Source organism: Lissotriton helveticus, chromosome 1_2 (assembly GCF_964261635.1).
Source record: "Lissotriton helveticus chromosome 1_2, aLisHel1.1, whole genome shotgun sequence".
NCBI lineage: Eukaryota > Metazoa > Chordata > Amphibia > Caudata > Salamandridae > Lissotriton > Lissotriton helveticus.
Window position 1 is genome coordinate 30676249 of NC_136058.1, and position 26222 is coordinate 30702470.

The 26222-nt window shown below is 48.0% G+C and overlaps 1 protein-coding gene across 3 annotated transcripts in view; it reads right to left on the minus strand.

Annotated features, from left to right (window-relative positions):
• LOC144807751 (pancreatic alpha-amylase-like) overlaps positions 1 to 16915 on the minus strand; it is a 250105-nt gene extending 233190 nt beyond the window's left edge. Inside the window, exon 1 of one of the 3 annotated variants that reach the window (XM_078673408.1) lies at positions 16864 to 16915. In XM_078673408.1, coding sequence (XP_078529534.1) covers positions 16864 to 16895 — 32 coding nt within the window. In that variant the 5' untranslated portion in view covers positions 16896 to 16915. The remainder of the gene's footprint in view (positions 1 to 16863) is intronic. The other 2 variants (XM_078673409.1, XM_078673410.1) reach the window with 2 other exon arrangements.
• Between the last annotated feature and the right edge of the window lie 9307 nt (positions 16916 to 26222).

Genomic DNA, 26222 nt, shown 5'->3' on the forward strand with positions numbered 1-26222 from the left:
CAGGGCTACCCTACCTCTCTTCACTCAAAATGATTACTTTACTCTAACTTTTTTCACTGTTTTTCACCAAAGTACGCTCCCCGGTACGCGTACCGGGCGCTCCCCCCGCAAATTTCTTTTAATTTTTTTTATTTTTTGGCCTATATGGGCCTCCTAAGCCCCCCTCAGAAAACCTAGGGGGTCAGGGGGTGTCTACCGTGCCCCCGTTTACCCATTCCCAACGTTGTTTGTCCTCCATCTTGTGTCTCAAATCTACCGAAACACAAGATGGAGGACTCACGTAGCGCTGCCGGTACGCGTACCGGGGCGCGCACCGGTGAGCGCTCCCCAAAAATTTTAAAAGTTAATTTACATAAAAACCACTGGAGAGATTTTCACCAAATATAGAATAGGCCCTACTACATACCAGTCCCTACCATTTTCCCAAATTTGGTGGAATACCATTGAGCCATTTGGGCTCTAGCCCTGTCTAAATATCCTGAGGTAAATTACATGACAAAAACACATATGAAGTGTTAGAATTTACAACCAATTAAAATGTTACTTTCATTTTCTACTTTTATTTCCTGACATTTGATTGGTTATGTGCATGAATATAAATGAAAAATGAGAGGGAAACACGGCCATTTTGACTACAACTTCCTGAGGTACATCTTTAAAGGATTTTCTCATTTATCTTCATCACCTTTCTATAAGGTAAGTTGTTAATTTGTAAGGGGCACTTTAAGTTAATTTGTAAAAACGTTTTCTGATAGTTATTTACTGTCCCTCTGTTATAGTTATAGATTGAAATAGGCTTCTATGTTATAGTTATAGATTGAGTTAGGCTTCTCTGGTATAATTAAGAATTTACTTAGGCTTCTTCACATACACTTTTTTTATATTTCTACTTCCTGCCTGATACCATACACTGCCCAAAGATAACTTCACTGTTAAAAACTCATAAGTACCTGTCTGAACTTAAACCCAACAGTGCCCTAACTACTGATATATTTATTTTTTATGCAATTTACAGCAAGAAAATGGAAGGAGAACAAAACAAAATTAATATTTCTTTAGAAATTGTTGTGGAGAACAATCCTGAGGAAAATATTGATGACTTTAACTTTATGGATCAGTCTCTGGACCAAGAGTTACTTAATTGTGTTGAAGAAATAGAATCATGGAATCAAAATGAGGAGATTCCAGATGATGTAATCTTGGAAGTTCTTTTAAACTTTCAAAAATCACCACAATAAATGTATATTTAATAATTAAAAATTGTTCGAGACATTATTCATTTTTATATGTAATTCATGAAATAGTACCAAAATGATTATAATATAAAGTAAGACTTATAGTATACTGTGCAACTTTTTTTGTGTTACATAGTAAGTTTGCTCATAGTTACTTCCTTTCTCCCACTATATTATCTCCAATGAGTATTTCACATCTTTTTCATCTCCTGCCTCCATGTTGTTTCTGCTTTCCTGACAGACTATGGTATAGATTCTATATACCACAATAAATTATCTACAGAGGAGACGGTGTACATTGAATTTAAGACTCTGTATTGGTACCTACATGCTGGTACTTAAATCACCCATACAACACAACAACTCTATTCAAAGTTACCCTACCTCTAAGCACTTTAAATTATTATTTTACTGTTTCACTGGGACATAGTTCCCCTCACCATAATCAGAGAACACAGTCTTCCAACATCCAGCACAGCCATCACTCAAGACTGGTCAAGCCAAGAACCTTTATTCCTTGTAAGGACAGATGGTCATTTCCACTCCACCACACCATCAGTAAATCTCGCGACTGGAAGTGGTCTACTGGCAATCAAGAATTCACATGGGAGAGGTGTGGCGCCGCGGCCAGGGCGACTGACGCTGGAATCTGGGGATCACGGTTCGATCCTCAGCGCCGGTGGCAGGTTAGCCCAGCACCATGTGACTCTGGGCAATAGCTTGCTTAATCTTCCCGACGGCCCCCAGCGCCTAGAGACCCTAACGGGTGATTGTGCGCTTTACAAATACGGAATATTATTATACAGTCATTCACTCAAACGCCTCAAGGACCTACGGCCTCGGCAAAATCCAACCTCTCTCATCCACTGCAATGTGAACGCCCCCTCAGTTCCTTCAGCACCTTGTGCGGCAGGCATCACTATAACCATACGATAATATTAGCGATACTGCCTCTTTAAGACAAGAACGGATTCCACAATACATGAACAGAGGACCCCATGATGTTTTAAACAGAAGCACGATCATAAAATGTACTAGCACTCTGCATAACCCATAACACTTTCAAACAAATCCCTTAGAAGGTTCTGTACTCAAGCCCAATCCAGGCAATGAAATAATGGTAGTCACCTCGGTCAATCCAACTTTAGCAACCCAGGTATGGCAGACCAGTGCAAACCTTTCCAAATGGGGCTTCAAAATGGGAAGGCCCAAGCCAGAGCTTTATCCTAGCCCCCTACTTCCTCAGCAGGGACTGCCAACCAAGCGGCTGACACATGCAAGTAGAGTATTAAGGGGAACAATTGGTCCATCTAACCCACAAACACTTAGAGCCTCTCTGACATATCAAACAACCAGCTTCTTTTTTTTTTCATAAGGCATGTTTCCCTCCAGTAGAAGCAGTGTTTCCCCTCAAGGGCAGTGTGAAAGGCATGAACTCACAAACAAGATGGTCTCAGCCATGAACACCCCCCTATTAAAACTGTGCTCCTAGAAATTGAATGGCCTCTGTAACAGGAAGGGAGAGTACAATTTCACCACCTATCTTCGACCTTTAACATCCTGCTATTTCAGAAAACCTAGTCAAAAAACCCAGACTCCAAAAACTGGTTTTAAAGAACTTCCTACTGTAGCAATTAAACTTACCCAAGCAGGAAGATTCATAGGAGGTCTGTCAACATACATCCCAACCCACCTCGGTGGACTCAAGAACCCATTGACTTAGGACTAACTTGGGCCAGATGCATCAAACTGTCAGCTGTTCCCTCAGTACAAAATGACTTTAGCCTTTTAGTATGCAATAAATATATTCACCTAGGTCACAAGAACAAAGCAGGGAAAAAATGAAGTCATTGATTGCCATACTCAAATCCCTTTATTCGACCTTCCAACAAGCTTGTTGGTATTGTCAGGGGATTTTAACATGCATCTATTGCAAAGTAGATTTTTACCACCTAAAGAGTGTCAAACACACCAGTTGCCAAGCAGCAATTTCAAATTACAACAGAACCGACCGATATGGAAAATCATGCATTAACCGCATGCGTGCGGCATGATTTCCCCCCGTACGCTGGATTTTGCGGATTCGCACTTTACATGACGAGCTGGGCTCGTCATGAGCGTGCGAGGAGGCTACCTCATGACGAGCCCAGCTCGTCATGAGCGTCGAAGGGGTTAAGGCCCTAGAAAACATTGGTTTCTGCACATTATAAGGCCGCTTTCCCCAGAATCAACTAGAAGCTTTCACCAGGCTGTCACGCAAATTAAATTAAATTTTGGACTATACATTGGCAGATGTTGAGCTGTTCTCAATGATCACCCATTATGGTATACCTTCTAGAGTGGAGAGTGTCCTCTTTCCCCAGCATGTGGAGCCACTTCAATGCGCACCAATGCAAGTGACCTGCTAATATCTCCCATGGCCTTTAAGTTAAAATGTCTTTAATGGGCAGGGCCCACTGTAGAGGTAGGTATTTTTGTTAGCACCGCTTAACTAGAGAACAAGCAAGCTCCTCACATTATCCAATGGCGGTACAACCCTCAGACTATCTGGTCACAACAGTCATTTCCACCTTTGCAGCAAAATCTCTCCCAAATAAATAACAACACCCAGGCGGGGGGGAACTTGGTTTACTCCATCCCTACATTTGAAAAAAAGGCAGCTAAATAGTGAGACCAGAAGACTTTTGAAATCGGATCCTGAGATAAGCCAAGATATAAGGAAGAGGCTGGCATCACTGAAGTAAGCTTACAGAAGGGGCACATGGACTTTTAAAACATCCCATCAAACAAAAATATGGATAACTCTCCTTCAGACGAGTAAACTGAAGAACAGCAAATAACTTTGGGCCAAAATCAATAAGCTTGCAAATGGGTGTCATCGCCATCACAGAGCTGGCATTTCTGAGGCAGACAGGCTGGCATACATAACAGCCATTTAATCCTTGTTACTATCTGACCATTCTTTGAGGACCGTACTGGAAAAGCCAAGGCACCACGTGCAGAACCCTTCATTAGAGGCACCGTTACCAACTCAATCCGTTGGACCTTGGTTGGATGATCCTCAAGTGCAGCACACACTGAAGCAGCTCAGATCTGAAGGGGTGCTCAGCCCGAACAGACTCCCAAATGCCTCCAACAATTTTGGGCTACTCACCTCACAGCTTTTTGTTCAATAATGTCTTGCTCACCAACTTCATCCCGACTTCTTGGCATTGCAGTATTGTGCACCCCATTTACAAATTTGTCTAGCAGTCCAAACCAGCAAATTACAGACTGATTGCTCTCATTGATGTTAAAGTGAAAATCTTTGCCTCCAACCTTTTGGTCAACTTGGAAGCCTGGGTCTCTTCTGCAAACATCATCCCAAAAACACAGACTGGCTTCGGAGTAGGCACGAATACCATGACTAACCTCCTCGCTGTCAGTCTCCGTGCAGAAAAAGTCATGGCCAAAAGCTCAAAACTCTATGTCTACTTCATGGACCTGAAAAGCAGCATTTGATAGGATCCCACGGGCCTGGCTTTGGGCCAAAACGGGGAGTACCATCAAAACGACTGACAGCCATGATCAACCTGTACTCAGATACTTGGGTCCAAATTAAAGTTGGCAATGGCCACAGAACTACTCACAAGATATCCTCCCACTCTGGCCTACAGCAGGTGTGTGTGTTAGCCCCTTGCTTATATAATATCTACATTGCCGACCTCGACAGCCAACTCTCGGAGGTGGCATTCAATCCCCCCAAACTAGCAAATGAACTGCTAAGATCTTTTTAATATGCCAAAGAAACTGTTCTATTAAGCCAAACCATGATCGTTCTCCCGCGTTTCTTTACTCACCTGGGGTAATACCCACAAACGATGGTGTTGGAACTAAATCACAAGAATATTAAGGTGGTATGCTTCTCTGCCAATTCAAGGAGCAGCTCTGCAAACTTCAAGTGGAATGTTTTTGGAAAACCTAGAGAACTGGTTAAATCATACAAATACTTGTGTGGTAATGGACGCCCAGTTATCGTTCAGAGAGAACCTCACCAACAGAAGAGCCCGCTCCAACAGACCTCAGTTTTAGTCAAGCTACTACAAGGAAATATTGGCAGCACATCCCAATACTACCTGTTACAGGTCATAAGGGAAAAAATTCTTCCTAAATCTAGACAACACCTGCCACTCAAAGTCTAACTTCTCTGCCTTTAAAAAAATACTATCAAAGCCACAAACCAACAATCCTAGATCATTGACAAGGGAGAGTTTGCTCAGAAACTGCATGCATTGGTAATCCTTTATTCCTATACCTCACAGAGCCCACAACCATATCTGAGGACTTTACTGCAACACCTACTCAACATGCATTACTTTCATTTCGCTTGGGCGATTTTCCCTCAAAGGACCTGGTCCCCTCCTGGAAGCAGTCCTGGCCAGACAGCCACTGCCACCTGTGTTGCCACAGCCAAGAAAGCTTACTGCATTTGTTGTGAGTGTGTGCCCAGCCGTCTTACCTCTCACACCGAAATTGCTACGTCCAGCTTTAAGCACCCATTAGACCAGGTCTTTCCGCCCACAGTGATGGTCTTTTGAACGGTCATAGTATAAAATCATCATGCAAGGCCACCAAGTTTCTACAACATTTAGAAAAGCTGCTCACACAGTGATCACCTGCTCCTCCAAATTAAAAGCCGGCAGCAAACTTGGCCTCTTCATGAGCATCTTGCAGTGAACATTCTGTACCTAATTTAAATGGAATTTTTTTTTTTTTTTAATAATCAAATTTATTAGGCATATGAAACAACAAAAAATTCATTAAGAGCAGCTCGCAAGTCAATTGAGACAGGGTTACAGAGGCTCCGACACATACAGATGGGATCAGTCCACTCCAGTCCAGTAATTCATCCTGAGCGACAATGGTAGTGCACCGCAGGGCAATCATTATACCCGGGCCTATAGTGGGATCTCGTTGAACCATTTCCCCCATATTTTGGGGAACATCTCTGGACATCCTCTGGATGCGAACAAGGCCTCCTCCTGGGTGCCACACCACTCCACCCCCCTCCTCCACCCACCCACCGTGGGGGCATCGGGTCGGGACCATTGGCGTGATATATCTCGTTTGGCTACAGCCACCGCCGTGCCCAGCAGGCGTTTATCCATTCTCGTCCCATCTAGGCCATCGAAGATCCCCAGCAGCAGCCGCAATGGGTCGTGGGGCATCTCCCATCCCAGGACCTGTGTGAGTTCCCGCTCCACCCTCCTCCAGAACTTCTCCACTACTGGGCATCGCCATATCATATGATAGAAGTCAGCAGGGGAGAGGCCACATCTCGGGCAGTCCGGGGAAGGGCGCAGACAGGCGCGGAAGAGGCGCTCCGGGGTGAGGTAAGCTGTGTGTAGAAAGCATGTCTGGACTAGGCGCAGCTTGGAGGACGTGGTCAGAGTGCGTGAAGCCATCAGAGCGTCCCTCCAATCTGCCTCCTCCAAGGGGCCCCACCCACCCCTCCCACCGGGTACGGAGCTGGTCTAGGGACGCGGGCCGTTATTTACAAGGGAGCAGTAGATACGGGAGACTCCCCCCTTGCCTAGGTTCCCCATCATCAGCTGTGCTTCCAGCGGGCTAAACTCAGGGAGGGTGGTCGGTTAAGGGAGGTGCGCGTGGAGAGCGTGTCGCAGCTGCAGGTATCGGTAGTGTTGGGCATGGGGGAGTGCATAGCGCTGTTGCAGGTCAGCAAAGGCAGGGATATGGTCCCCCACCCAGACGTCTCCCAGGACCGACACCCCGATGAGGTCCCAGCGGCGAAACCCGGCCAAGGACGACACCTCCCGGAGCCAAGTACCGTGCCACAGCGGCGTCTGACAAGTGAGTTTGCAGTCCCACCCCGTATGACGCAGGGCGACGCGCCAGGCCAGGAGGACCACTCTAGTGATGGGAGCCAATGTTTGTGGCACCGGGCTGCCGTAGAGGAACGCCTGGATCCGGGAGAAATCCACATCATCCAGGTCCACGCGGTACACTGGGTCAGACCAGCCGCCCGCATAGCAGTCGTGTATGACTATAAGCTTGGTGGCGAGGTAGTAGAGGTATAGATGAGTCACCCCCAAGCCGCCGTCGGAGGGAATGCGACTGTGTGTTAGGGAGATCCGCGCCCACCTGCCGCCCGAAAGGAATCGGGATAGAGCCCCGTCGAGTTCGCGGAACCAGGAGAGGGGGAGGGGATTCGAGACGTTCTGCATGATGTATAGGAAGCGGGGGAGGACCATCAACAGCGCGCTTCGCCCCAGGGGGTTGAGGGGAAGGGCTTGCCACTTTTTAAGGTCCGACCTCATCCGAGTCACCAGGAGGGTGATGTTCAGTGCCCATTCCAAATCCGGCAGGAGGGCCACCCATATCCCCAGGTACTTCACCGAATGATGCCTGTGGGGAATGGTCGACTGCCAGTCATAGCATTCCCGGGAAGGGTGCAGCGGAAGCAGGGCGGATTTGGCCACGTTGAGGCGAAGGCCGGAGACCCTCTCGAATTCCATGAGGATGTGCAAGCATTGGGGGCCTGAGATCTCCGGGTCTGCAAGGTACAGGAGCACGTCGTCAGAGTAGAGGGCTATTTTGTCTATGTGACTTGCGTTCCAGGCCCAGCCTTGGACGAGGGGGTCGTGTCGGATGAGCGCTGCCAGTGGCTCCATCGCTTAAGCGAATAGGAGCGGGGAGAGTGGACACCCCTGGCGCGTACCTCTACAGTCGGGAAAGCCTCCGAGAGCACCCCGTAGACCGGCTCCCGGACCCTAGGGTTGGCGTAAAGGACCCCAATGTACCGGCAAAACAGCGGACCGAAGCCCATTGCCTCCAGCACGTCCTCTAAGTACGTCCACCCCACATTGTCAAAGGCCTTCTCGAAATCGAGGAAAAGGAGAGCCAAGTATGGGGTCAGTCGGGCAGGGTGGGCTAAGGCGAGGTGAAGGCGGCGAACACAGGGGCGCGTGCCCCTGGCCGGCATGAAGCCGCACTGGTCCGGGAGGATCAGATCTTGCAGGTGAGATTTGAGCCTCTGGGCCAGCAACGTGGCGAAGAGTTTGATTTCAGTATTGATCAGAGAAATGGGACGAAAGTCCGCACAGTTCTTGGAAGGCGGTTGAGTCTTGGGGATGACCACGATCGTGGCCAAATCTGATTCAGGTGAAAAGGATCCAGCCTCCACCACCTGTCGAAATATGTTCTGCGGTTGGGGGGGCTAGGATATCCTGGAAGGTGGCATAGTACTCTTGCGGAAACCCATCTGGGCCAGGTGTCCTACCGGAATGCAGGAGGGAGATAGCCTCACGGACTTCGTCGAGGGTGAAGGGCTTCGCCAGGGCCTCGGCAGCCTCAGGAGTAAGAGAAGGGAGACGGACAGCGACACTACCCAAGAGGGAAGTCAGCGATGCGTCCGCCGGTCGCCGTGCGTAGAGGCGAGCATAGAATGCAGCAATGGTGTCAGCTATGGCCGCGGAGGTTACCTGAGGGGTGTCATCTGACGCGTGGATTTCCAGAATAATCCGGTGGATTTTAGGGTAGGAGACCAGGTTGTGGAGCAGCTTGCCATTTTTATCGCCCCAACCGTACACCCGCGCCACCGAGGAGCGCCACAGCATTTGGGCCGAGTCCAGCGAGATTTGGTGGATCTCCTCTCGAATCAACGCCAGGTGCTGAGTCGTATCCTCGCGACCAGCAAGAGCAAGTTCGGCCTCTAGTTGGGCAGCTCGGGCCTCTAACTCCACAAGCCAGTCGATCCGCCCGCTGGGCGTGGACGAGCCCCCTGGCCACCCCACGAATCACTGCCTTGCCGGCCTCCCATAGCGTGCCGGCCAAGGAAACCGAGCCCTCGTTGGTGGCAAAGTAATGGGTAATCTCCTGCTCCAGCGTGTCCACCAGTGCGGGGTCCTGCAGGAACTAAGCGTTGAAGCGCCAGATCGATCGTAGGCCCGCTGGGGCGTAGCAGAGGCGGAGGGAGACGGGGGAATGGTCGGAGAGTCCCCTGGGCAGGATAGCCACACCAGAGACCAGGTGGCAGTCGGTAGCCGGGAGGAGCGGAAGGTCGATGCGAGAGTGGGTGTGGTGGGAAGCCGACGTGTGGGTGTACTGCGACGTGCGGGGGTGCCACACGCGCCACACATCGCAGAGCCCCAGAGCCGAAGCCCAGCTCATTAAAGCCATTGCAGAGGAGGCCCGGGCCGCAGATGGGGTCCCAGTCACGTCCCGTTGAGGCTGCAGGATGGCGTTGAAGTCCCCGCCCACCACCGTGAGTCCGTGTGCAAAGGCGGAAATAATCTGTGTGAGGCACCGGAGCGTCGGGGACAGGAGAGCAGGTGGGACATAGAGGTTCAGGACGTTCAGAGGGCATCCCTCCACCATGCCAGATATCACCACATAACGCCCTAGCGGGTCTGTGGATGCCTTAACCAGGGTAAAGGGAAGCCCCCTCCGGATCAAAATCGCCACCCCACGGAATCCGCATTGAAACCCTGAATGCCACACCGTCGCAAAGCCGTACCGGGCCAGAAAGCTGCATTGCGTTCCTAGTAGGTGGGTCTCCTGGATAAGGAGAACGTCCGCAGCGTGGCGATGAGCCGCCCGAAGAACGGCTGTGCGCTTAATACGGTCAAGGAGGCCTTTGACGTTCCAGGAGAGAACGTGTAAGGGTTTAAGTAGTGTATATGTCATGAGGGGAGGGAGATATGTGGGGGATCACATGGCTCACGGGGGAAGACCCAGGGAAGGGGAACGCAGTGTGCTGGGCCAGGGCGGAGGGGAGGCGGGGGCGCGGCAGTAAGGCAGGACCCTCAGAGGTCCGGGCAGTGAGCGAGGGACGGCCGCCCGCAGCCACCCCCCTCGGCATCCTGTGTAGGCCCAAGATGGTAAGAGTATGAGATGGTAAGAAATAAGTGTCAGGAGTGGATCTACCCAACGTGACGTGTCGTTAGAAGAAGGAGCTGCAACTGTCCGCCCACGGGCGGTAGCGTTAGAAGCCGAGGAGCGACAGAACTGAGCTGAGTGGAAGAGCGGCCCGTAGGTGGCTGAAAACAACAAACCTATGGGAGTCAACGGACTCCCCGCTCCCAAGTACCCCCTAACTCCCCCACCCTACACTTCGAAACGGGAAGCATCTATTGCCCAAACAACACCCACTTAAGGAAAAACCCCACTGGGGAAAGGTCCTAAACTAAAACGGTTAGGCGGGGACAGTAGCACAAGTCAAGAGCAAACAAGGAGGACCCCCCTCCACTCGACGGATGAGAGCCAGTAGTATAGAAACACAGCATAGCCAAGGTAAATGCAGTGTAAGCCGGTGGCATCAAACACAAAAAGAATAAGGAGGAGAACATCGCAGCAAACCCAGGGAGGCAGTTCAGGAGCCCAGGGTAGGCCCCAGGCATAGGTGACTCGGGATGCGTTCCCCAGAGATCTGTACAGGCACTCAGATCCTTGGGAATCGTGGCAGGCGTGGAGATCGTGACGGGCTGGCCCGGCGGAGCCGGACCAAACGCCCAGAGCTAGGTGGTTGGCGACAGGTAACGCCTGGTCAGGCCTCAGCTTCGTATGGAGTGTCACGGATTACAGGACTTCCGGAGAAGTCCGAGTCCGACCTTGTCTTGCGGAGGTTCCCACTTGACTCCGGGGGCCGGTCGATGATGACCAAGGAGGGAGAGGCAGTAGAGGGGGGAGCGTCCCGAGCCGGGGCCGGGGGTGAAGATCGTCAGGCATCTCCCTCAGGCGAACGCGAGGCCTCTCGGCGACGGTGCGCTCGCCTGCGGGATCCAGTGCGGCGCCGCTGAGGCCTGGGCCGCTCATGAGGAGGACGGGAGTGGTGCGCCCACTCTATCGCAAACCAGGGGGAGAGTTTCTCTGCAGGCATCCAGGAACGAAACCAGGTTTCCAGGAAGACGGCTGCGGGACCCATCTCCACCCCTCCGGAAATCCCAGGAGGCGCAGGTTGTTCCTACGGGCTCGGTTTTCGACATCCTCTGCCCTGTGATGGAGGTCCAACGTCATCGTCTGCAACTTGGCCACCTGGGCCTTTAGGGTGAAGAGGTCGTCCTCCGTCGTGCAAATGCGGGATTCAGCCTCAGTGATACGCGCCGTGGCGTTCCGAAGGTCCTGGAGGATAAGGGCCACATCCATTCTCACTTCCCCAATTTTGCTCTCAACAGACGCCTGATCACGTTGAGGATCGCGGACAAATCTCCCCCATCAGCCCCAGACAGAGGCGGGGGATCAGCGCCGAGTGCGCGGTCTGATGTGGTAAATTGGTCCATGCGCTTCTGAGACGGGGGGACTGGGGTCTGCGTGACCTTCCCTCTGCCCATGGTCACCAGGAGCGGAACGTGGATGTGCGGGGAACCCACGCCAGCAGGGGGCGCACCAACGGGTAGGTCACCCAACTTCTCAGGAGGTCTGGTCCGCAGGTCCCAAAAGCATCACGGCAGGTCCACCACAGGTCCCGGCCCAACAGGCCCCGCCAGCAACACAACACAGCGGTCCGGAGTTCCGAAGGGTGAGGGAGAGGGGCCGGGCGAGCGGGCCATCCTTAGGCCGTACAGGTGGTCCACGTGGCGGACAGCGGCAGGGCCAGTCAGAGACCAACGAAGCAGGTCAGGGCCTCCTTAATGCGCTGCCGGGCCCCCCCGCCGCAGGTCCACCGCGCCGGTCCAGGCCCCAGAGACCCAGTCAGCGGAGGAAGCAGGGGGACAGTGAGGGACCGGCAAGGCATTCCTGGGTCTCCAGCCACGTTGGGGACGGTGGGATTGGCAGGTGTCCGGAGCAATATCACCGCAGCGAGTGACGGCAGTACAGGGCGACCCACAAGCCTCAGTGTCGTCGGCGGCAACCAGCCCGGCCATGAGGGTCAGTCCTCCGGGACCGCAAGTCGGGCCCAGGGGGCAGTCACTTGTCCAGCCCAGAGTCTCAGTCCACCCGGTGCCTTCGAGGATCACGGCAAGACAGAGCAAGGGGGGCCAGGGCCAGGTGCGGAACGAGAGGGGGGACCAGTCCACAATAGGGCGAGGGGGGGCTATCACTGCCCAAGCTGCACCTGAGCGTCTGTGTGGCGGCCCACCAGGCGGCCTGCAGGCAGGATCGACGGAGGGCCCCCTCCCCCGCCCAGGCCCCCCTCCACCCACCCAGGCCTCTCCTCAAATGTCCGGGCCCTCGACCAGGGCCCTCCGGCTCAGCATTGCCGAGGAGGTTGCTGGAGGCAGTCTCCTAAGTATGACTGCACCGCCGGGGGCACAGAAAATGCCCCAGTGCCAGCCGCAAGCCTCGTCCCCAGGTCCTCAGGCCCACAGCTCCCCACGCGGTGAACAGTAAGGCCCAGCGGTGGGGCTCGGCGTCCCGGATCAGTCCTTCTCTCGGTCAAGAGGTCCTCGGCGGCCCCAGGTCACAGCAGGCCGCCGGCGAGTGCCGAGGGGCCGCCACCAGTGGAGTCCAGGTGGCCCCGGAATGCCCAGCAGGGCCAAAAGCCCGGTCAGGTCACCGGCGGGATCCTCGCGAGCCTTGTCGCCCTCGGGAGGCACAGTGTAGTTTCGGGCCGGCCAGGCGGCTCGACGGCACCCAGAAGGCTCCGCAGGGCATAGAAGAGGAGTGAGGCACCTCTGCCGCCCGCCCCACCGGGGGCAGGTATTCAGCCCGGGAGTCGGGGAGCTGACCCCACTGGTCGCAGGTCGGGATCGCCGCACCTATACACTGGGCGCCGCAATTTTGTCAGGTGCGCGGCCGGGAGGAGTGAGGGCGGCAGAGGCGGCGGGAGACCTCTAACAAGAGCTGCAAAGGCACCAGGAGACGCAGCTCGGCCAGACAAGTGCAGGGTTGCCAGAGTCTTCGGCCGATGGTGTCTACTACCGGCGGATGCAGGGCGGATGATAGATGGGGGGTCCGGAGCACTCCTAAGGTGCGACCGCCATCTTGACGTCCTTGCCCACGCCCCCAAATAAAAGGAATTTTAACCCAATTCATAATCCCTTCTACTTCTGTCTTTTCTCTCATTCTAATTTTATCAATGCTTGTTTATATTACACTGATGTTTAATAATTGGCAATCACAGTCAACTTTATTTACAAGGAGTCGTCAACAATCTGCCAGAAAAGATTGCTTGCTAAAGAAGTTGAATGACTTTGCAAAACCTGCTGTTCCTATCTTTTTTAAGAGACTCTGACCTGTGGTACTTGCTTCATAAGTGCTTCCCTTCTTCCCTTGCAGTTAACTTATGTTTCACATTCTGTGTTTCATATTCTTATTTACTCACAAACAGGGCCCGCTTTAGGGCAGTGTGACTGGTGCAGCTGCACTGGGCGCTGACCTGTGTAGGTGGCACTGACCTCAGGGGGGGGACTGTGTTTAGCAATAACTTATGATTGGAGAGATGAGGGGCACTTTTGTCTGGTGGTAGTGACCGAAATCGAGGAGGCGGTCATAGGGTGTGGGGGTGTCAAAAACGGATGTCGCACCTGGCGCCAACAGTGCTAAAGCCAGCTCTCCTCAAAGTACCTGATTTGTTCAGTTAAGGTTACTGGCTTGTCTACAACCATAAAATGTTGTGAGCTTTAAGAGCTTTAAAAGACATTTCTGATTTTTTATGATCTCCTTTTTAAAACATTGAGACTACGCACTTTACTGTTATGAAGAAATTGATCCATGACAGCAGAATATCTTACTTGGAAATATAACTGCTATGGGGTATAAGGGGTTTACAAACCCCTGTGACTTTGGCAGTTCCGTTTTCATCCTCTTGAGTCTGTCCTTGTTAATGGATCATTATTTACCGAGAAAGAATGAGAAGTATTTGATAAGGGTATATCCTCATCTTCCAAATTTTGCTATACAATAAACACAATGAGAGGGAACCCAGTTATCTTACGAGAGCGTCTATTCCGCCTCTGAGACCAGTGAGCGTAATGCACCCATGTAAATCAGTGCTTGCTTCACAGTTCTCAGACAGTCTCTAATACTATGAAAAATGAAATATAAAGCTATATAAGAAGTCCGAATTATATATATATATATATCTATCATCAAAAAATCTTTTTTTCGGCTAGATTGCCATAAAAGATAATGCACAGCGGTGATACAGATAAAACAAACAATTGCATCCCGGACAATTAATCAAAAAGACATTTGTTAAGTAAACCATAACTTAAATCCATAATACATATCGCCTTGCAAAAAGCTATAATAAGTTCATTGATACATTAAAAGTGATAAAAAATGGTTACATGTTGATGATGTTTAAAGTTATGCGGTTAGTCTACGGCCCTGGGAGCACACAGCTGTGTTAAATCCATTGGGACATAAATAATTACATATTGATGTTATTAAAATGTATACAGTTTAATCTGCAGCCCTGGGTAGCAAGCATCTTCTCTTCTGCCAGAAGGTTTCCAGGTATTTGGCTACTGCAAACACTATCATACTAGAAAGGTCCGATTTGAGAACCCTGTATGCCTGCAGGCAATGAGTAAAGCCTAAATTTTTGCAGGCTGGAACTATCCACTTCCTTCTCGCCTGCCCATAGGTTTGACAGAAGAACAGTATGTAAACTGGTTACTGAGGCTTCGGTTTTTTCTGTTTCCAGTACCCCCTGTGCCCCCACTCTGCCTATTCCTTTGCTGTAGTGTGGGAATGCATTTCATGAAAAGGAATATCACGTAGGGTTGGTAAAAGAAAAGTGCCAGTCATTTGTTGTTTAAACAGCCTGCAAAGATCTCGTCCTGAATAAATAGGGCTTTAAATAAGAAAGTATATATTCATTTGTAATGTGACTTTTCTGTCTTTATTCCCTTTAATTATCAGTCATGGATCATTTAGGCGTTCCTAGAACACAATTAAAAGTGTTTTTTATTTATATTTGCTGTTTGAAGTATGCACAGATGAGTGCTAAAAATACGTCTTTAGGTTACTGTTTTTGTACTATCAGGGACATCAAAATAATGGGCTGGCAACCCTAATAATAAGACTGGAAGTTTGTTGCAGGATCGGTACATTTTTTATTTCCTCCACCCTCGATCCCTGATTAATGCCATAATAGCAATAGTTTAACCTGATTCTTAAACCCTACGCTATCGTCAATAACATGCTGAATAACTTAAAGTGTTGTCTCAATGCAGGGTGCTTTCCCAGACACACTCTTCAATCTCGCCCTACAGGTTCACGCTCACCCTACACTCACAGCGATCACAATGAATTCATGCTGATCACCATGCACTCACACCATTCACCCGCTCTCCCTGCACTCACAGTGATCACTCTGCACTCGCAATCCACTTGCGGTGTTCACCCTGTACCTCACCCTGCAGTCACACAAGTACACTACTCACCCTGCACTCATGTGACACTTCACTCACCTGTCCTCCTCACTGCCCAATCTGCAATCTCACTCAAACAAGCCCATCACTAACCATGCATCAATTTGTCCCACTCTGCACCCAAATTCATATGGTCACCTCACTCACCCTGCAGTCACTCCTTTTACCTTACTCTCACACTGTTGCATCCATCACCGTGCACTCACAAGGGCAATCCTGCCACCCACGCTGTGCAAAGGGTTCATGTGCCTGCTACAAATAATGTGTACCAAGCAGATCACAGAACTGAGTGAGAGTAAACTATGAGTAGCGCTAAAAAAAAGTTTCCTTTGCGGGCGGGTGAGGCTGCTCTGCTCAGGTAGCAGGGCATGGGAGGAGTGGTATGCCCATCCACCAACAGCACAATGACTATTTGGTCGGCCCTCCCAACCCCACCCGTCACTCCACCCACGACCCCCGTGCCTGCCTCCACAACCCTACCCACGAGCCATGGCATGCTTCATCATTGGACCCTCACCCAGACACTGAACGTGAATGGGTGCACGTTCGTAAGTGGAGCTCTTTGAGTGGTAACAGTGAGTATAGGCGAGTTAAAATAGCCTTTAAAACCTTTGTAAGCATTTTATTTTTCAGGGATCTAGGGCTAGGTTAAAAAATATCAGTGTGATTCTTTTTAGGAATTAATGTTCCCAGGCATCCAATAGGTCCCCATGTTTCAGCCTTTATATCGCACGTGGAGGGTCAGTAGGTTTTCTTCAGGACCTTGTTTTTACCATGCTCTTTGTGAGTTGCTGATTTTCTGTGCAATTAAATTGTAAAAAGCCTGCACACAACCATACAGACCATATTTATAGGACATTTTCCTTGTATAGTTGTAACATATTTATAGAACCTTTTCCCTTGTATGGTTGTAACTGAAAAGAGAGAAAGTAAGGGACTAATTAGGCATTCGTGGGTGCTCATGTTTTTCTTGGAGCGTCACACGAGGTGACACTGCAAAATAGGATCTAAGCAAATAGGTGAAAACCATACGCTTATTTGATGACAGTTGTCACCACATCTAGAAACTCAGCTTAATTACAGTTTCAAAATAAAACTGAGGAAAATACATTTAGATAGAAAAACAGACTTGACATTTTTACATACATGTTCAGCAGATATCATAGGGGTATCAGGGTAAAACAGACTCTGTAGTTACACATGGAGAGGGAAAAAGTTATGTTTTAGGATCATTTTGTTATGTTGATTCCCATATGTGTTCTCAGGGGCCATTAGCTGTCAGCGTGTAGACTAAGTATACGAGACCTTACTTCTTCCAGAGTAGGCGTCCGCTCGCGCTCATCGTGTCTCACTGTGTTCCTGCTGCATGTTAGAAAAGGTTTGGAGCTTTACTCCTTTTATGCGTTTCCTGTGTATCATTGTCACATGATCATAGTCATGTGATCGGGACCGAGGCAGCAATGGTAGAGGCATTTCTTTTGGGTGCCGGTAAAGCCCTGTAAGTTTAATATGAGCCCTGAAATTGTTATCCGTACTTGGTCACCGCTCTACCTAATTACCAGTGATTGTTGATGGGCGTGATTACATTTAAACAAATTCCCAATCCCAGTTTCTCCATGTGCAAAGACGCATGATCTAGGTAATGTGGTTGGGACCCGGGAAGAAATAGAAGAGGTATTTTTCTCGGGTGAAAAACCAACATGAGCCTCGAAATTTCCATCTGCACTTGGCCACCATTCTACCTTGTTGCCAGTGGTTGTATACAGGCGTGTTTACTTTGATCAAAGTCCAGATCAGAAATGTTCGCATACTAATGGTCGTACTTTTCCTTGCAATGTATTTTGGAACAATGAGTCATACACTGACATGGTGGACAGACCAAGTGAGATGTTCGAATCCGATGAACGTGAGGAAAAACAGGCCATGCTCATACAGAAAACGTCTTTGTGTGACCAATGTGCTTCACTCGCGTTACCACAACGAGTGTTTACTGCTCGCATCATCAACGATCTCCAGCTTGGCCTCCCGCTGCCCTGCCATGCGGAACATTGTCCGTTAATGACAACAAGGTGTAACTAGACAGCGGGTTTGGGGTATGCAACTGGATATGCGAAACTTACGCAAAAAGGCAGGGCATGCTAAAAACCGTTAATCCGGTTGCCACGTGATACGCGGTCGCGTCCGTAGAGTCAGACAGCAATGAAAAATCATTGAAAAATATCCACAGAGTTGCCTAACTACAATATTTCTGCATGAATGCAGGAACGTATGCCACTTGAAAATGTAAATGCCTGTGCGTGTGCCCAATGTAGTTACAGAGTCAGAGGCTAAAATCGTGGGGACGATCCATCTTGGCCTAAAAGTATGTGGTGTAACTAGATAAAGCCAGAAGGAACACAGAGGCAACGCAATATGTACAGAGCTCAAATGGAAAGAAAATAACATGCAACATTGAATATGAAAAAATTAAAAGCAAAGTGTGTTAAAAAGCTGTTATATGATTCAACTCGATTCCATAACGCTAGGGATATATACAGTGCATATTTGAGATGCGACGTGACGCGAAATGCTCACATGGAAAGACAGTGGCATGCACTAATGCATAGGTAAACATCTAAACAAAAATGTGTTAATGCTGTCACATGGCCCAACTCGGATCACATGTCGTTGGGGTGCTAAGTATATATGTACAGTGCATACATGGCAACAATCAACGGAAATGCACACATGATGATAACATAGAGAATGCATTTAGTCAGACCAATTCACAGAAAGTGATGCAGATTCTCACTAGTGTTGAGCCCTGCGGGTGCCGTAGTGTTAAACTGCAGGATGTATTTACTTTCTAGCCGACTCAACAGTTTCTCCCTATTACCTCCATGCCTCAGTGTTGGAATGCAATCTACTACTGAGTATTGGAGGTGGTCTAGATTATTGTTGTGAACCTCCTTGAAATGTCTTGCAGCCGGATAGGCCGGGTCACTATTGACGATAGCTCTCAGGTGCTGCAGGATCCGCAAATGGACCTGTAGTTTGGTACTACCAATGTACCTCAGGCCACACTTACATTCCAGGACATAGATTGCGAACTCAGTTCTGCATGTCAGGCGATACTTGATGGTAAGTGGTGCATTTCTGAACGTGGAGTCTAGCTGCGTGATATTTTTACCAAACACGCTCTACAACTGTTGCATTTAACAAAACACTTTCTGTCAGCCAACCAGTTCTGGGTGGTTTTGATCTCTGGAGAATTCCTCACAGATGGATCACGCATAGAGAATACCCGCCTGTAGTTGATGTCAGGCTGTTTAGAAACAAGTGAGCCCAGGAAGGGGTCAGATATAATAATCCCCCAATGTTTGTTCACGCCATTGCATCCTATATGTGTGCAGTTTTAAACTGCCATTTTAATCTGGCAAAGTAAACCTTTAGCCAGCCCCAAACCTTCCTTTTTAATACATAAAATCACCCCTATGGCAGGCCATGGACAGACCAGAGGGCAGGCTACAATGTATTTAAACAGCAGGAGATGCACTTTTAAGTTTTACATGTCACAGTAGTGAAACAGTCTTAAATTAGTTTTCACTACCACAATACTACCTATACCATAGGATAACATTGGAGTTACCTTATAGCCGTTTAAAAGTGTAATCTCCAAAAAGGAACATGTAACCAGTCCGTGTTTGGTGTCTCTGGAATTGTAATGAAAAATCCTAACATGGTAAAATCACATTTTAAAATAAAAAAATTGAAAATGCTATATTTAGAAAGTTCGCATTTTCTTACCTTAGCCATTTGGTGCTCTCAGCTGTCTCTGGGACACATGAATGGGTGCATTTGACAGGTGGCCTTTGTGTAGTCCTCCTAGACAGCCACACAATGGGGAACTCAGGAGTGACAGGATGGGCCATTACTGGCAGGATGGGAGGGAGGCACAGGACCCAGCCCCACTGACACTTGAATAGACTGTGTCCTATCAACACACAAAGGATTGCAAACCCCTTGTAGTTATTTTGGAGGCAAGGCACCTGTGCACTACAAACACATGCCTCTAGAAGCTTCTCTCAACTTCAAAACACAACTGGGTATGAATACTGGACCTCAGACACCAATTCTTCAATACAGTTCTGGACCTGAGGATACTCTTACAGGAAGAAGGACTGCTGTGCTGCTGGAAGGAATGTACTCTGCTGGACTCCTGTTCTGAAGAAACTGCTGACCGGCTGCCTGTGGTCCTTTTGTCTGGGTGAGAAGGACTGGACCTGCATTTCTTGAACGCAGAATCCAGATGGACTCCAATGGCTAGTTGGCTGGCCTCATAATTTGAAGCCTCAGGAACATAAAGAGCTTCCAAGAAGCTTGCACCTGCACCTGACATCTGGCATCTGTGAGTCTACCCTGCCAAGTGGTGCTACCCCAGTCCTGGACCCTTAGAAGTGGGCTTAAGGTGCTATGCGAGCCTCCTTGGAGCCAGCAGAACTGAGGCATCTCCTTTGCTGTGCAACCCCAAACAGAACCAACTGTAAAACATCCTGAACAACGAGGACTCTGGAACAAAGAGTTCGGGAGTTCTGCAAGCTGAACAACGACTTGCCCGGACAACGACTTAGCCTGAACCACGCATGTGCGTAGTTCAGGCTAAGTCGGTCTAGTATTTGGGATGGGAAGAGTTGTGAGGAGTGTCGGAGGAAGAGGACAAGTAAGAGGGGTACAGGGGTGGGGGATTGGTATTAGTTTGTAGGGCTGGGAGGGGTTTGGGGGAGATTTTAAGGGGAGAAGGGGTTGTGTTCGTTTTTAGTGGGTAGGGGTTTGTGTTAGTTTTTAGGGCTTGGACAGTTTGTGATTGATTTTAGGGGTGGGAGGGGTTTGTGTTAGTTATTAGGGGGTCATAGGGGTTATAGTTAGTTTTAGGGGGTGGGGAGTTCGTATTCGTTTTTAGGGGTGGGGGTTAGTAATAGTTTTTAGGGGGTGGGAGGGGTTTGGGTTCGTTTTTAAGGCGTGGGAGGAGTTTGTGTAAGTTTTTAGGGGGTTGGAGGGGTTAGTGTTTGTTTTTAGGAGATTGGGGTTTCTGTAAGTTTTTAGGGGGCATGAGGGGTTCGTTTTAGATTTTAGGGGTGGGTTTACCATGCATTGCTTTAACATGAAAATTCATGGTAAGAGAATGTGTGGTAAAAGAAATAGTGGTTGAGACGCAGTCGGACTACAGACCGCGTGATTTAGGGAGTCGTTGTTGAGGACCTCATTGTTCCAACATACAACCAGAACCAAGGCAGCTTCAGTGTTGCATGGATTGGAATGGTTGCAAAGATCCACATCACCGCCTTAGCCCACAACATCCTCAGAACCGCAGCTAGGTGATACATCAGCTACACAAGCCCCTGTATACATAGGCCCTTGTATTCCTTATTGATGGGAGCCTTGATGACGACGACCAACTCCACTTCGCAGCCTCCTAGCTACTCATAATCCCCGCATCGCCTTGACTGGGGAACGCATTCTTAACGCTGGACTTTGCATCACAAGCCACATTTAAAGGATCCTTGACCACAATGCAGGCCCCCCACATCTCAGCCTCACTGCATCTCAGAACCCACGCATCGATACAGCTGTGCTGCGCATCTTCAACGTGGATACTCTCAATGCTCCTGAAACCAGCATTTGAGGCATTTTGTTCAGCAGGCCTAATTGGATAACTGTAGCTGGCCCACACTCCATCGCAGTTGGCCTGAACAGTTGCCACTTTGTGCTTTTTGGCACTTATTTCACTAAAATCTTTACAATTCCATATGTTTGGTTCTACAGGTTAGATGTTTATCATTTTGGCCTTTTATTTATTAAAAATAGCTCTATTTCTCTAACCTGGTGTGGGACCCTTTTGTGTATGGTGTTTTACACTTTAGTACAGTTTGACGTGTTGCACAAATACTTTACACATTGCCTCTAAGTTAAGCCTGACTGCTCTGTGCAAAGCTACCAGAGGGATGAAGACAGGTTAATGTAGGGTTGGCTTGTGCCTCACCCTGACAAGGATTTTGGTTGCTGATTGACTAGGGCTCAAACCTCAGTCAACAAGTAACCCAAATTCTCAAGTCTACCAATTTTTGTTTATTCACTGTTAGTAAAATTGCTTATTCTTAAATTCACGAATCTATGAACATTGTATTACTTTTGGTATGTAGAATGTGCTCTGTTTTTATTGCAATTTTCTCTGTATTGTATAGCTACAAATCCAATACTTACTTTTTTATGATTGGTAATTTTACTCTCTTTGTAATGTTAAGATTGTCCTTCTTTTAATTGTGTGATTCTTATGCCCATGTTTTATGTAAAGGGTTCTCACCTGGGAGGAAAATATTGCTTATTTTGCAATGTTTTTGATTACCATTAATTCATATCTATTGAGATGTTGAGGTTACCTCTGCTACTGGGTCCAAATCATTAACAAAGAAACATTTAGAGCAAATGCAACTGCAGTATTGATACATGGACACTATGATACATGGAAAAACATCTAGATGAATTGTATTGGTCTTCAAAATATTATAAAAGAGCTTAAATCAATGCATTGTTTGTAGTATAAATGAATCATTTAAGGAGTGGATCTAGCTGCTGCTCAAGACAGCTGCTTAGTGATCGTCTCCACTGACCATGGGGAAATGCTGCGGCTGCAGGAACAGTATTCATAGCGGACAGGAGTTTTGAAGCAATCTAGATGAAGATTAGCCAATTCTGATGGTAACGCTATTTCAGTGAAGACTTTAAGGGGCCTATTGGTGGCACAATGTGAAATGTCACACAACACCCCATCACTGCATGTGACAAGTCCTCAGCATGCATGGCTTCCGCTTTGCCAAGAAATACTGCACTAGCACTGGGGGAGCCTGAGAGACTTCGGAAAGCTAATAGGATGACAGGAAGCTAAGAACCACTCCTAGATTATTTCACTGTGTTCAGGGGCGTAGCTAAGTTGGCGAGATTCAGGGGGTGTGAATCTTAAATTTCACAACTAAAAATAGTGTGCCGCTCGGTGGAAGGGTGACATGGCTAAGGGTTGGGATGAGGAACAGGATCAGTACTGATTTGCATTAGGTGGGTGAACAACAATTGGTTGTAGGCGGTGAAAAAGAAAGAAGGACCCTCGTATTCCTAGAGCAGGCAAATATATCTATGAAAGATCCCTAAAAAGGAAAATGCTCCTAGTTCTGGGCCGCGAATGCCAAATAATATTAAATACATTCTGTTGGGTCCAGTAACAATGATTATACAGTGGAAGGTAAAACCACAACATTAATGGAACTGGAGGATCTCGGGGACTTGCTGGATAATCCCCTCCCTATGACAATGGAAGTTGCTCCCTTGTACTTCAGAGACCATGACAGGTATGGCAGAACTGAGATGTACTCTGAAAAGACAAGCGTCTGCACAACATTAGCCCATATGCAATGAACTGATCACTGGAGGTTGGACTGAAAAGGACTGAGAGGAATGGTGGAGACCTTATCACAAAAAAGGGATGTCAAGATCACCATTAAAGGATCACTCCTTACTTTACTTCCTCTGCAACATGTATTTACAGCACTTTGACTGAAATCATAGATTTGAAATGTAGAATGTTGTTTATATGCTATCAAAGGGGAGGCCATTCTTATGTCTGCAATTGGAAGGAAACAGCCTTAACAATGTGGGCTCAGCCACGCATGCCACTTCCCTGCAAGCCAAACCATGCTTGCCTTAACCACGCAATGCGTTGTTAAGGCAATTGGCGCTCTTGAAGCGTCCCGTCTGCATATTTGCCAAAGAGGTGGGGAGGGAAGGATGGGGTCTGTCCCTGGAAAGATCCATTTTCAGATGGGCCACACTCCTCCAACATTTCTGACAACAGAGGGCAACAATCCATCCACCCACGACACCACCTACCATTACTAGAACGCCACACCCGGGTCCCATAACCGTAGACACAAACGAACATCCGCGCCTGCAGACCCTCCCCAACACCGCACACATGGATGCCCCGAAAGACTCCCCATGATGAAACATACTCACCCTACATTAAAACAATAAACTTACACCCCACCTGATAGCCAACAACAATGAACACACACATGCCCACACCATCGCTCCTCTGCCAACCACTCGTCCCCAGTTCACTCCCAGGTTAGATAACCATACCCAATTTCTTCACTTATCGATGATTCACCTCTTTAGAGAGGACAAATACCTCTTTCCAGAACACCTCAACCCATACCACACAATCGATAACTAACCCGATGTTGATGTTGAATGTAATTGCAGAATGGAAAACCCAATAAAATGCTTTTTTTTAAACTCACTCCAGGGAGTAGCGAGATGGGCCTGTAGCTCTCCACTAGCGCAGGATCCAAGACTGATAAAAGTATGTTTCCAAGCATCTGGAACACTGTGGCTTTCCAGTGAGTGATTATAAATGTCGGTTAGCATTGGAAAAGTATGTCTCCCCCTTTCATTTGAAAAGTAAGATGTGCCGGATCCAGTAGGGAATCTGATTTCACAGTTTTTGCGAGATTAATATCTTCCTTCCTAATTACCGGGAAATAGGAAATTCTTCCTTTACCTAACTAGCCTGTGCGACACATTTAGTTATGGCCTTCCGATCCGACTCTCCTGCCAGAGTTAATATAGATACTGCTAACTTTCTCAAGAAAGTAGATGGCTAGCATGTTGCATCAGGTCTCTGAGGGTAGTGGACCAGCATTCATTCGGGCTGGTTTCATAAAGGAGTTGACTATTTTGTATAGCCCTTTAGATGAGTTGGGTGAGCTCTCTATCCTAAAACTGAGGTTGTCACTCAGAGCTTTCCTTATAGCATACTGGTATTTTATGTGCTTTTTTATAGCTTAATTTGCTCATATCATTGCTTATCTTCCACTTACTTTCCATTATTTTGCATTCTTTTTTAATTCAACTAACTCTTTAGAAAACCACAAAGCCTGTCCCTGTGGTTGACTAATCTTGTGCAATCTCATTCATAATAATTTATCCAGTGAGTCTTTTATCCAATCATTGAAATCATTGAATGTGATATTTATTTTGGAGATTTCTCCATGTAGGCCAGGAGTTATATTAAGTATGTAGTTTCACAGCTAGCTATGTTCAATTTAGACAATTAGAGGATAAACCTTGACTGCTGGACAAGAGGCCTTCTTTGCTATTTTTGGGAGATAGAATGGAACAATATAGTGATCTGCCCAGAAGACTGGAAGAGCGTCCTCCGATCTCATACTAGAAAGATTACAAAATATTGGATCAAGAAGTAGTCTTTTATTATGCGTGGGGGATTTTACCAACTGTGAAAGCTGTACAGTGGAGAGATCATGAAATAAAGTTATTGCACATTCATAGTTATTATCATCTAGGTTTAGATTTAAATCGCCCAACAAAGTAAAGTTGGCTTTCTGAAGGATTTGTTTGACCAAAATGTCCGGCAAAGCACAGAACTGGGCAGCAGTATACCAGAATCCCATAAAAAGTAAAGGTCGGGGAGAGTTAAATCCCGAAGGAGAGGCTTTTACACCCTCAAATAGTATTAGTCATGAAGTACCCTTTCAGGTGATCTTTAAAAATGTTAGCAACCCAACCTCCTACTTTGTTTTGTTGTTCGTACCTAGCTATAGATAGCCCTATGGGAGTACCACAGCTACATCAGGCAAACAATCTTCTATAAGCATGGTTTCAATGAGGAATAATACATCCAGCTGATTGTCATCAAGGAAGGCAAATAGCTCCGATGTATGTGCAGGGAAAGACCTACAATTAATCAAGAACCTGTGCCGGTTATTTTCTGTTAATATTTGAGGGATTTAAAGGGTCACTTAACACCTTGGCTCTAAAAACACTATCATCTGCTTGCACAACCTACATTTAAAGAAAAAGCACATAGGATCCAAAGTGTGGAAACAATTCTTGCTCAATGGCTGGTTTAATTGTATGAGATCTTCTGAGTAGCTTTACCTCTTTGTAGGCAAATGAGTAGGCGTACTGGCCTTGGCCCCAGATGGACACAGACAAGCTTGCCTTTGGCATGCCTTCCATCCCAGCACTCATTAAGAAGCGAGGACAGCTTGAGAACTGGAGCGCTTTTAAAAATGGTGCCTCTAGTTGTCCTAATCATCAACACCTTGCAACATAAGGCAGTGAATGTAGAAGGACACTCCTGTCCGAACAATGTACACTTCGTGGGCTTCCCAGAGTGATCGGAGGGCAAGAGTGTGGAACTCTTCATTAAGTAGTGTCTGGTGTCCGCTGTGCTGTCCGGCAGGATACCAAAATACTTTTCAATCAAGTGAGCTCACTGCCTTCCGGGCCGCCCTCCACCATCAGGGTCACCCCCATATCCATTGATAGTGCGAGGCAGGAACTTGATCCTCCAATTTTTGGGAATGAAGGGCCCATTGCAATTCGAGGTAGCAAACATCAATGCATATCAGGACTTCACTGCAGAGGTGCAATGGCACCATGGCTCCTATGTATCAGTAAAGCAACAGCTGCGGAGTCTTGGATTGAAATATGCACTCCTCTTCTCAGCAAAGCTCAAGGTCATCAGTGAGAGGAGACCCACTTCTTCTTAACTACTGATGAGCAATACACCACAAAACCATTGATCACGAGATTGAACCCCCGTCACTCTAGGAGG